Genomic DNA, 12,298 nt, shown 5'->3' with positions numbered 1-12,298 from the left:
TCTTTTTATTAGGACATTGGAGCCTACTCATTTTACTCAATAAAAATTAAGGCAATGTGCTTTTCAATGAATTTACATTTGGATGGATTAAAATTTTAGCAGACAAAAGTAGGGTTAAAACCACATCCAGATTTTATGGGAGGATGAGAAAAACTGCAGAATGCTGATTAAACTCTTCAGCGAAGACCAAAGTCTTACTTGAACATATGGGAAGTGTCAATTCAGTGACTCCAGCTTCCCTAAGTAGACACCAGTGGATTGATAGAAACTGGAACAGGAAAGGCTCTTAAGCCAAACTGCAGAGACACTTCAGCTGTGGTTTTCCAGCAGCTTTGCACTGAAACACATTTGCCCAGAGAGTTGTGTGTGCCCCAAACCTGTAAGTGTCCAAGGCCAGGTTGGATGGGGCCCTGAGCAGCCTGATCTTTCGAGTGGCATCCCTGCCCATGGCAGGGGGTCAGAACGAGATGATCTCTAAAGCCCCTTCCAACCCAAACCATTCTGTGATTCTGTGGGCCATCCATCAGTCAGTTACTGTGAAGGGATGTCAGTTGCTGCCCTTTACGTGGTAGTTGCTGGGAATATTTGGATGACCTTGAAAACCAAACAGTTCAATTTGTCATTAGAAGATCATGGGACTACCTTCTGGGAAGAATTTAGCAGTTCATGGAATGAACAAGGACTGGAAGCTTCTCTGGGAGAAAAAAAGAAAAAGCTGCATAAAAAGCTGAAGGCTGGGCAGAGGAAAACAAGGGCAGTTCAACTACAGAAACAGCAAAACAAGGAACATGGCTGCAGCTGAGAGGGAGAAGCTTGTCAAACTGATATTGATCCACAAATCATATACAACAGGGAAAAGCTTCTTAAAAAGACACTGGAGAAGACCTATCTATTTTCCTATCTGTCTGAAAAATAGGGATGTACATACAGAAAGTAGTTGTTAAATGTTGTTTATTAGCTTACAGTTATGTAATATATTTGTGTTAGGGTGCGCCTCAGCAGAAATACAAGGATATTCTGTTAGAAAAGATAATAAAGTTTAAAACTATTTGGAAAATCAGACTTGATATAGGACACTTCAGCAACCGAAATACTCTACTCTGACTTCCAGTGTGCCACAGAGTTACCACAAAAGCTCCCCCCTACTTAACACTTCCCAGAGTACATCTAGAAATGATGCACCTGGTTTTGGGCTCCCCAGTAGAAGAGAGATGTTAACAAACTGGAGTGAATTTGATCCCTGTACAGGCCATTCACTTACAAGTTGGACTTGATATATTCTGTGATTCTGAATTGAGTGGACAGCCACAAAGATGGTTAAGGGATGGAGAGCACTCGTTCTTGAAGATGACCAGAGAGCTGAGCTTGTTCAGCTTTGTGGCAGGCTTAGAGGTACATAAAAGCAGCTCTCCAAGGCTGGACAGGAGACCATCATGAAAGTGGAGCCGGGGTCTTCACAATGGTGGGCAAGGAACAAAACGAGACATGGGAGGTGATAACTGAATAGGAGAAAACCCTTCTTCATGTCGAGGCCAGACAAGCATGGGTTGTCCAGAAAGGCTCTGCAGTTGCCACCCTTGGAAGGTTTTGCAAGATGAGACTGAATAAAGCCCTGGGCAACCTGGTCTGACCTCCAGAGCTGTCCTTGCCTCGAGCAGAAGGCTAGACCAGAGATGATTTCAGATCTCTTCCTGTGACTCGCCGATCACAGATGCTCATGACTGATCGTAGTTCGTGGCTTTTTGCCAGCCCAAAGTGTATGAAACGTCTCCCTCCTCGAGACGCCCGAACACCGTGCCAAGGGCAGGGACCGCGTTACCGCGGGAGGCTCCCAGCACCCCTGCGCTCCCCCGGTGCCCAGCCCTTGCCGCCGCCGCTCCCCGCGCAGCCGGCGGAGCGGGTCCGCTCGCTGCCGGGGCAGCCTGCCCGCGGCTCGGCGCCAGGCACAGCCCCCCGCCGCCTCCGCCCGGCGCCTCACCGCAGGCACCCCCCGAAACTTTCCCCGGCAGCCTGCGCACGCTCTCGCTCCCCGCCGGGGGAAAACGTGCTCTCTCTCTCGCTCCCTCCGAGCAGCGGGCACGGGAGGCCGGCGGCTGCCTCCCTCCTGCCTCCCTCCGCCCGCGGAAGCCTCGCCGAGGCTCCCGCATTGCACCGCCGCGCCGAGCCGAGCGCGGGGCTCGGGCTACCACCCGCCCCGCCGGCGCCCCCGGCCCCGGTGGCGGAATGAGCGCCGGCGAGGCGAAGGAGTATCTGGCCCGCAGGGAGATCCCGCAGCTTTTCGAGGTAGGCGAGGCGCAGGGGGAGGCGTTTTCCGCCCCGTCGGGGGATGCTCCGCGCTGGGACCCCGCGGCGGGCAGGGCTGAAGGTGGCTCGAAGGACGGAGCGGCCGGAGGCTCGCGCAGCCTGCGCGGGGAGCGCAGCCCGGGCCGGGTGGGCGCTGGCGGCGCGGGGCCGGGGCCGGGGCAGCGCTGCCCGCCGCCCTCCGCGGAGCCCCCGCGGCCGCGCCCTCCGCCCGCCGCGGCCGCCGCCGCCCGCCCTCCGCCGCCGGCGGGGAGCGAACTTGGGCGTCCGCAGGGCAAAGGAGCGCCGAGGAATGCGGGCGAGGGGCATCTTTCCTCGGTCGGGGGGAACAAAAGAGCCGCAAATCTTTAGTGAGGTGTTGTTTAGCTCCCCACAAGTTACCTGCTGCTAATGGCTGATAATTACTTCTGTGTGCGATGTGGATTTTTTTTCCCTCCCGGATCAGACATCCTGTCATCTGTATATAACATACACACATATGTATTTTCCCTTGCCTGTGCTTGAAGCTAGATGTCTTTCTATATATTTTGAAAATTGCAGGACACGGCGAATGCTAATGTTTTAATTACACAGAATGTGAATGGTTTAACAACAGATGCAGACAAAACTGGTTTTCTGTTGAAGCTCAAAGCTTGAGCTACTGATTTTAAAAAATTGGTGCATGTCTTCTGCAAAAATACACTGTTAGTTGCTGTGATCTGTTGAGTACTATAGTAAGGGCATGGATACATAGAAATTGTATCTTATTTTATAAGCTCAAATGTGTGTAAATAACAATTACTGTATAAACTGTAGATAGCAACTGATCAAATCCTGAATTGGAGCTATTTATGTTTTCTGTTAATACCAACTATGACCCTCAAGTTTATTCACACAAAAATTAGGAAAAGCAAAAAGAACAGAAATCGTCCTGAAAGACATGCATTGTTAAGGGAAGGTTGGATGCAGCAGTCTCGTGGAGAGGTGAGATGATGACTTATGTATCACTTTGTCAAGGAAATGTGTCAGAAGAGGGCCTGGCAGTCTTTCTTTCACACCCCCCACAATGCTCATGAGTACGAGGAGTGAAGAATTAATACTGTAGAAAGGAGATTACTAATGGCTTGAAATCTGTGATCAATTAACTCAGAAAGCACCTATGATTTTTGGGGTTGTGGGGTATTTTTCCAGATACTGATCAAGGTGATATTTGAGTATTTCTCATGATTTTTTAAAATCCTCCTTTTTTTGCTTGTGTAAGTGTTGACAAGAATATGGATGAGATACTTGTAGGTGCAGTGGTCTTTAAGGAAAAGATACATTTTAGTGATGTCAAAGACTACAAAGGATATGTAAATTTTGGGGCTCTCTAGCTTGCACATTGCTCTGTGTATACTTGCCAGTGACAGTTCTAAGAAAAATGTAGAGGGATTTTTTGGTATTTTCGGGTTTTATTTTAGTGCAAACAGACACTATAAAGACATAGCCATGAGCTTCCTTTCCTAGTAATTTTTATGATATTGGCAAACCGAAATAATCTGATTTTTGCAGGCTTGCTTTTATGCATTGAATTGCAATAGAGAGTCTGAATATGAAGGGATGTGGTGTTTCTGTGTGCAAAGTAAAAGACAAAGTAAAGGTGCTTGGTTTTCCCTGGCATCTATCATTACAGTCTGTGTTTCTGGTCTTACATTGCAGAGTCTGTTAAATGGATTAATGTGTTACAAACCTGATGACCCAATTGAATATTTGGAAAGCTGTTTGCAGAAAGTAAAAGAGCTTGGAGGGCCAGAAAAAGTGAAATGGGACACTTTTGTCAGCCCAGAAAAGAAGACCCTGCCTCCACTCAATGGAGGACAATCCCGGAGGTCGTTTTTCAGGAATGGTAATGTATTAAATTTTAAAATTATTCTATTTCTTCAACTGTGTATGGTTTTACATCCACAACTGAATTATTTTATACTTCTATAGCAGATTATGCCTCAATCTGATTATCTGTAGGCAAAGGAGTCAAGAATTCTGTTTCCTTGCTTTTTGGCACTTGTTTTTCTCCTGCCGTAATGGATGCTAGGCAGGAGAGGAAATTGTGATCACTTTCCAGCCAAATGATGGATGTTTGCTGAGTAAATGTTTAACACATCAGTGGAGGGATTTCTTGTATACTACTGAAAACATTTGCAAAGATGGGGCAGATATGACACAGTGAACTTGGCTTGTGTTTTCAGTTGGTCCCTATGGATGACATACACACCAACTTCAGTGCAGTTACATTACATGCCTTTCTAGTTTACATTGGAGCCACATGCTAATTTACTAAATAAAATATAAATTATGAACTCTTAGAAAAAAGTGCATCTCATAAAATCTAAGCAGATGTCATACCAATACCTGTAATTATTTTATTATAATGTTAACAAAGAGTAATTAGCTCATCTTTCAGTTGCCATAGTTATTTTTCCTTGCCATCCAACATTTCATTAAGATAATCAGCAAGAATACTGTCTCTATCTCTGTGTACAACATGTATCACTAAAAAGAGTCCTGCTTAATAGTAGAGGTTTTCTGCACAATATAAAGCTTTTCTTCTCAGAGGCCCCTGCTGAACTCTGGGTGCTACGGGCAGATGTTCATAGAAAACCTGGTGTGCTCGAAAACGTACACCAGAGAAAACTGACTCTGGGTGGTTGTGATTTAATAAATTGGTTATTTAGAGGTCAAAAATATTTAATATAGCAACAGCAAACACAATGTAAAATTATGAGATATTTATACTTTATGTATGATACTTGTTTAAATCTGCCTACAGAACAGATTTTGAGTTTTCTGCCTATTTCCACAATTCCCAGTTTATCTTACTATTTTACAGTGATGCCTGATAACTCTAACTTCCCCTACCGACGCTACGACCGGCTGCCTCCGATCCAACAGTTCTCCATAGAAAGTGACACTGACCTTTCTGAAACTGCTGAGCTAATTGAGGAGTACGATGTGTTTGACCCTGCAAGACCTCGACCAAAAATTATCCTTGTCATAGGTATGAAGGCAGTCATTTTGACAAGATTTTATCACTGCTGCTTTGCCTTTTGATTTGTACTGCAAATACATTGAATGCTTATATGAATTTAAATACATTTTTTCCATCTGCCATAGCAAGTGGTGCAGGTCAATTAAGAGTGTGAAATTGTTAGTGCTGGACATGGCATTCCCACTGTAAGAAGTTTAGGGGTCACAGCAAGCACCTGCACTCGTGCTATGTAAACTGGATGCCTCTTAGCAGCTGGAGAGCTCATGATTTGCTTATGAGCACATCTGCCACTTTGATTTCATCTTATCTAAACCTGGTTCATGCATTTCAAGGCAGCAGCACCATGTGAATCAAAGTGTTCTTCCAAATCTTGCTCAGGATTGAACTAAACCACTCGGATGTACTCAAAGCTGATCACAAAAATGGGGTATTTAAAAATATTGTGTAAGCCAGCTCAAAAAGGTGATAGAGAATTGTTGTCCTCTATACTTAAACCCTTGTCAAATGATTGGTATGCCCAGTTGGAGTGACACTGTCATTAGTTCATTGCATTGGTAAATTAATCCTCAGGCCCATTTGGCAAATGAATCCTGTTCCAGCTTCACAGAGAGCGAGCACACAGTTCACATTAGTTAATTGTGCTCTCTCCCAGAGTTCTCTCTTGTGAGCTGTTTAGTGTTCTTTCTAAGCAGCTCATACTTTCCAGCCTCAGATAAGCATAGGTTATTAAAAATAGCTGCAGGTTAAGTGTAAATCAATATTTTTTTCTGTTCATGAATTTAAGTTCTTTGCATCAGTTTCCTTATCAGCTAGGTAGTTGTCTTTAGAAATGTTACCACCAGGCCTAATTACCTGATTCTCTGGATGGCTTAAAGAGTTACAGCACAGGTGCCCAGTGATGGAGAATTACATATTTAGTGTATAAAGCTTTATTCATAATAAAGAGAGATACTGCTTCCATAACAGAGAATATATGTAGTATAATAAAAGGGAACAGAAATGTCTTCTCTGTACTACAGAATGGAAACTCTAGGAACAGCATGTCCTCTAGGCTCTGCATCCAGCAGCTCTCAGAAACAAGATATTGGAATAGATTGGAAACAGAAGACCAGGCATTTTTTTAGGTATCTGTGGTACGCCAAAGCAATTGCTCAAGGCATTTGAATTTTCTTAATCTTTTGTTTCAGGGTTACAGATTTCAATATGAAAATCTCTCTATGTATTGCTGAAATGTGAAGATTGCAATTAGGTGGAGAATAACATACCTTTCTTTTGTCTTAATTAATTAGTTACATTTCCTTTTCATAAAGGAGAATAACTGGCTCCTTTTCAGTGACCACAGAAGGCTCTTAATGCATTGAAATCTATGTAGCTCAATTGCAGGAGAGTGATGAATGAAGGTTTGATTTAAGTGAGATAAAGAGAGATTGGCTTTCACCTCTGGAACTGAGTGCGGGCGTATTTGAAGTGAAATCCTTGAACACCAGCATGCAGTGAGCCGACCATGGATTTTACAGAGCTTTTCTTTTCTCCCATTTATATAGGGAACGTTGTAAACATTCCACAAAGGCTATTTCAGGTTTATATTCCCACTGAGTTTCTCTGAATCTATTACAGTGTGATCTGATAGAAACACAATACTCTATGTAGCTTAGCAGCTATTGTCCATTTTTGTACAGTATCAAGACAATTTCTCCCAAATTCAACTTTCTATTGAGAAAGCACATAAAAAAACATGTTGGAAAAAGTAACTGAATAAAAGAGGAAAAAAAGTATACCGTTCATTTCAAGAGATATTGGACACAAAAAATGTGTTGCATATTTTCAGTTTGCATCTAATGCCAACAAAAAAAAAAATCAGTGAAGTAATGTATTTCTGTCTAATTAGAGATAACTAATCATCCTGCCTTGCTCAGGTGGTGCTGGTCCCAGTCACTGTTAGGGACAGAAATTAAGTTAAGGACCTGTCTTCTGCTTCACATATTCGGTGAACTTTTCTTTATTAATGCATTAGCTCAAGATCTTTTTAATGCTTTCATAAAGGTTTTTACAACTTATAAGGATGAAATCTATCATCCTTATAATGAACCAGGTAGCTCCAGGGCTGAAGAGAACTCACTTATAGAGGTGGGCACTTTGTTCTTTTTCTGGGTTTGCAGAAGAAACCTCTGGTGAAAGATAAAGCTATAAAGCTACATAGTGAGCATATGACTGGATTTCAGAAAAATCAGATGGAACCAGTCAGGAGGGCACTCATCTGAATCAATGGAAAAATTATCTTTCTTAGGTATTATAACACTAGTAAATGAGATTGTGTTTAAAAATGTGCTTCCTAATATACTTTTAAGAAACAAATTTGTACTGTTAGTATAGCTTGAATTTAGAGATCTTAAAATATTAATTATCTGGTGTCATTAGCACCTTAGTTGGGTATGTTTTAAAGCCGCACTTTCTTCAATATATTACTTAATATTAAAAGAATACACCTTCCTTTTGAGATCAAAGTGTAAGGGCTAGATCAAATAAAGTGCTGTCAGCAGGCAGCTGCCTATTGGTTTGTTAAATCTAGCCCACAGTCAGATTTTAAAGGAAGATGTATTTTCAGAAATTTTATTCTTAGTTGAATTAATTCTGAATTTGCAACAATATATGCAAAATTGAAATAATGGACAAAATTAGATTAAAACAATTGCTTTAATAACACTTTTTGGGCACACAAATCTTTACTTGAAACCTGTTAGGAAACAACAACTTGTTTTGATGCAACAAGTGTTCCCTAGTCTAGACATCTTCTAGAAATATGTAAAATAATCATACTTTCCTTGAGTAATCTACCTCAGAATAAGTAAAAAGAACAAAAGAAGAAAGGGATTTGATTTTTTCTTTCTTGTGAACAGTTTGTCAGTGTGATTTATCAAAGAGTCAGGAATAGATACATAGTATTATAAATTATGATCTGCTGTGGGAAGTAATTTTGTCCTATCACTTTTCCCTTATTTTGTTACCTGAATGTTTCCCCTCAGATTGTAAACAGATAATGCCATCTTGATATTATGTGTTTGGATTGATTTGGATTATGTGTTTGGGATGTGTTTGGATTGATAGAAACAAAATGTGTTGGAAGTTTAGGAATATTAAACCAAACACTTTATTAGCTATTTTCTGATTGCAATTCAGATTGAAAGAACAGAAGTGCTGAGCTACACTTTTGTTTTGATTTGTTTTGTTATTTGGTTTCTCTTTACTGGCAAAGCAAAGCTCTCCCTAACAGAAGTGTGAAGTCTTGTTTCAAACATGGTTTCAAACAAGACTTGTTTCAAACATGAGTTTTTTTAGCTATTTTGTACCATTACAGACTGATGTTTTATCTGGTATCAGTTCTGGTTTTCTGCCACCTTTTGTATCTGTGTTGGAACACGAGCACTATTTTCCTTGTTTCCAGTTTTTCATTTTCTGCACATTACCTATGTTTTGCATTTTTATTGTTGCTGGGTGCAACATGTCTGTTTCAAACTTGTAAGGTTCAGTGAAATGCATTTTTCATGGGGAAGGCTGAGCATAAAAGGGAGCGGGGGAACTGGAGCAGAAGTGCTTTATAACCACTTCAGTGCACAAGATGATTCCTACTGTATCAGATGCTTGTGTACCTACAGAAGGAGAACATTCTTTATTCTAAGAGGATAGATAGCTAAGCTGTCTATGAAGGAGAGAGTCCATGCTGAAAAACTAAACCCATCTAGATCACCTGGAATTGCTGAAATGGAAGAATAGCTGTAGAACCTAAGTAGCTGTAATCTGCTGAAAGAAGAGAAAAACTTATGTTTGTTTTTATAACAGAAATACCAAGTGAACTGAATGAGAGAAAAGATTTTTCAGTTGTGATCTTACTATATAAGCTGCAGTTTTTCTTTCATTTTTTTACATGTGTGTTTTATGAACGTCTGTAGCTGTGTTTAGTTGGATGTTACAGATAAATACTTGAAGAAACATTATTTAAACTAATTGGATAATGATAAAACCATTTTTTTCCCCCAGGGGCATAACTAAACTGTGGGCAGGGTATGGGAACATGATAACAACAGGCACAATTCTCTGTGCACTCTTGAAATGGCTCCTGGTCTTTGTTCCAAAGGGCAGGTGCAGCATCAGCATCACAGCATTGGGGCACAGAGGGCTCCAAGTGACTGCTGGGGACAATGAAAGCTCTGTGCCAGTGATATTGGGGTGCAGCTTGGAGCCTGGTTACAGACACTGCCCTAAGCATACATGTACAAATGCTGTAAAGCTTATCCTGCAGCCAGAACTCTATTGGTTATAAAAATGCTTAAAAGCTATTTATGGGAACAATATAGATAATATAAAAAGAGTTACATGATTACTAACAAGAAGCTCAGTGTATTCAGATTTACTTTCATTGCATTGCTGTATTTTTTAAATTAATAAAAAATGTATATTTTTTATAAATCTTGATTCTTTTTCTGTTGAAATAAAATTCAGTGTTCTCACAAAGAATCCCCAAAACTATAGCTACTTAGGATTGGTATTATTATCAAAACATTTGGTGTTGGTTTGCTTTGTTATACTTTTTAGTACGATACATTTTTCTACACATAAATATTTATTTTTATAAAAACAATTTCTTAGTTTTAAATATTGAATTCCAGATTTTCTGCTTATCACATCATAACATGTCCTTTTAGTTCAGACATGTTCTGATTGTTTTACATGCATTCTTGCTGCTGCTGTCCAGCTCACCTTCCCTGCAGCTTCCCCTGCTATGTAACGTAGCTGTTTTCAGTGATTTTGATACCCTTTCTGCCTGGTCTGTATATATTGAAGGGTCTCTTTATTCTTCAAGTTGTCTAGCAAGCTGAACCTAATTTCTTCTCTGTCAGATGCTTCAAGCATCAATACCAAAACCCGGTATTGCATGGTTCAATAAAAGTCCTTATACCAAATCACTATGGAAACATCTCAGATGATTTTTTTTTTTTAATTTTAAAATAAGAAAACCTCAGAAACTCTTGCAAACACATTTAGGAGCAGATTTTATTAGTTTCATTTAATGACTAGTTCACTGATTTAATTGGCTTATTTAACCAAGTATGATTCTTTCTGACATGAATGCACTTCAGACTATCTGACTCTGTCTCTGGATTCATAGAGCTTAAGAAGGGAATAGTTCATTTGTCTGCTTCTCTACTGTGGATCAAGAAAAACTCCATTCCAGGAATGGAGGACAACCTCAAAGAGGACTTATTTTTATTTTGCAAGTGGATTTGTATTCTTTCTGAAAATTTCATTTTACAAACTGTTATGTTTATGATCCAGTAGATGAGACATATGGTTGGTAACAGGTCATGCCACTGTGAGGTTTACTCTAATAATGCTTGGTAAATTGATGCCAATAGAAAAGATTTCACCTGTGATTGGGTACTTCTGATGAAAGGTTAATTTAATGTTTTGCTTATGATTCACACTAGGTGGCCCAGGAAGTGGTAAAGGGACACAGAGTCTGAAAATAGCAGAACGTTATGGATTTAACTACATATCAGTTGGTGAATTGTTAAGGAAGAAAATCCACAGCACCAGCAGCAATAGAAAATGGAGCCTAATTGCCAAAATAATTACTACTGGAGAACTGGCTCCTCAGGTACAGCATTTCCTGTGTTCATATTTACTTTCAAGGGTTAATACATCTTGTAGTAATGTGCACCATCAAGAAAAGTTCCTTTATGATTTTAAATAACTAACTTATTTTCTCTGTGAAAGGAAACAACCATCACTGAGATAAAGCAGAGATTAATGCAGATCCCTGATGAAGAGGGGATAGTGATTGATGGATTTCCCAGAGATGTTGCCCAGGCAATCTCCTTTGAGGACCAAGTAAGAGATTGTTTTTATTCTTAAAATAACTTACACATCTCTACAACAGTAAAGTTTGTTGAAATAATCAGTCAGATTCCAAGAAAAAGCATTGCTCTTGAAATCTTTGCAAGTACATAATTACAGGTTGACAAAAGATTTATGTTATGTTATGCTCTGTTGTCTGAAGACAAACTATTTTGTAAAAAGACAATGTGATAATACAAGGAAGAATCCAAGCCTTTTGTCTTGTAATGAAAGTCCTCTCAAGATGAAGAAGAAAAACACCTGAAATCTAACAGTGAATATTTTCTCTATCTTAATGAATTAGGAAGTGGAAAAATATTATATTTCCATATCTATTTGTTCAACATAATCTCCATTTAGAGAAACATACTTAAAGCAATGCATGTCTTCACGTGCACAGTGCTTTTAGTGTCGAGTTTATTGCAGGGCATTGAAAAGATGAATTAAAAAAAGGCTAAAACTACCCATGCTCTGCAAGCTTTTGTAAACCAGAAAGCGTGCTTTTTTAAACAAAATAAGGTCATTGTGGTTATTCTAAACTACAATTCCAAGGTTTAGTCAGCTAAAACTGTATTCCTGAGTACTATTTACATATTGTTTTCACGTGTGTATTTTAAACTAATCTAAAAATACTTTAATTCAGTGGAAAAACAAACAGCTGATGTCATTTTCTGATCAAGTGCTGCTAACATAACAGTTATGGTCACAAGAAGAGGTTGCAGTTTCAGAGCTAAATTCTTAGAGTGCCTACATGCAGAATGTTTCAAAGTCTTTCACAATTGCTGGTCTACTGCTGTTTCTGTACTTAGAATTCTTAGTGGCATTACCAAGGCAGAAGTAACAAAACAAAGCAGCTAATGAGGCATTTCATTAATGTGCTTTATAAGGTATTATTCTGGGCAAAATTTAGAAAACTGAATTGAGGAAATTAAAGGAAACAGACAAAATAGTTATTACAGGAAATAGCAGTGACTGCCAGCTCTATCTCCTTATAATTAACAAAAGGAAAGATTGACTATTTTAGAAGTTAAACAGCAGAAATGTAGACTTAATGATCATTTCCTTGTGTCTTTTTTTTTTTTTTTGTCCAGTGTGATAGTG

General features: G+C 39.8%; 1 protein-coding gene across 3 annotated transcripts in view; it reads left to right on the top strand.

Annotated features, from left to right (window-relative positions):
* The first annotated feature begins 2,150 nt into the window (after window positions 1-2,150).
* AK5 (adenylate kinase 5) overlaps window positions 2,151-12,298 on the top strand; it is an 82,497-nt gene continuing 72,349 nt past the window's right edge. The window contains exons 1-5 of one of the 3 annotated variants that reach the window (XM_054638094.2): window positions 2,151-2,283; window positions 3,979-4,165; window positions 5,147-5,314; window positions 10,789-10,958; window positions 11,078-11,191. In XM_054638094.2, the coding sequence (XP_054494069.2) occupies window positions 2,224-2,283; window positions 3,979-4,165; window positions 5,147-5,314; window positions 10,789-10,958; window positions 11,078-11,191 (699 nt within the window). In that variant the 5' untranslated portion in view covers window positions 2,151-2,223. Of the gene's footprint in view, window positions 2,284-3,246; window positions 3,265-3,347; window positions 3,484-3,978; window positions 4,166-5,146; window positions 5,315-10,788; window positions 10,959-11,077; window positions 11,192-12,298 lie in introns of those variants that run through there. The other 2 variants (XM_077182379.1, XM_077182380.1) reach the window with 2 other exon arrangements.

The sequence above is a fragment of the Agelaius phoeniceus genome, chromosome 8, assembly GCF_051311805.1.
Source record: "Agelaius phoeniceus isolate bAgePho1 chromosome 8, bAgePho1.hap1, whole genome shotgun sequence".
Classification (NCBI taxonomy): Eukaryota; Metazoa; Chordata; class Aves; order Passeriformes; family Icteridae; genus Agelaius; species Agelaius phoeniceus.
The sequence above is the reverse complement of the archived record's forward strand: the minus strand, read 5'-3'. Positions and strand labels throughout refer to the sequence as shown.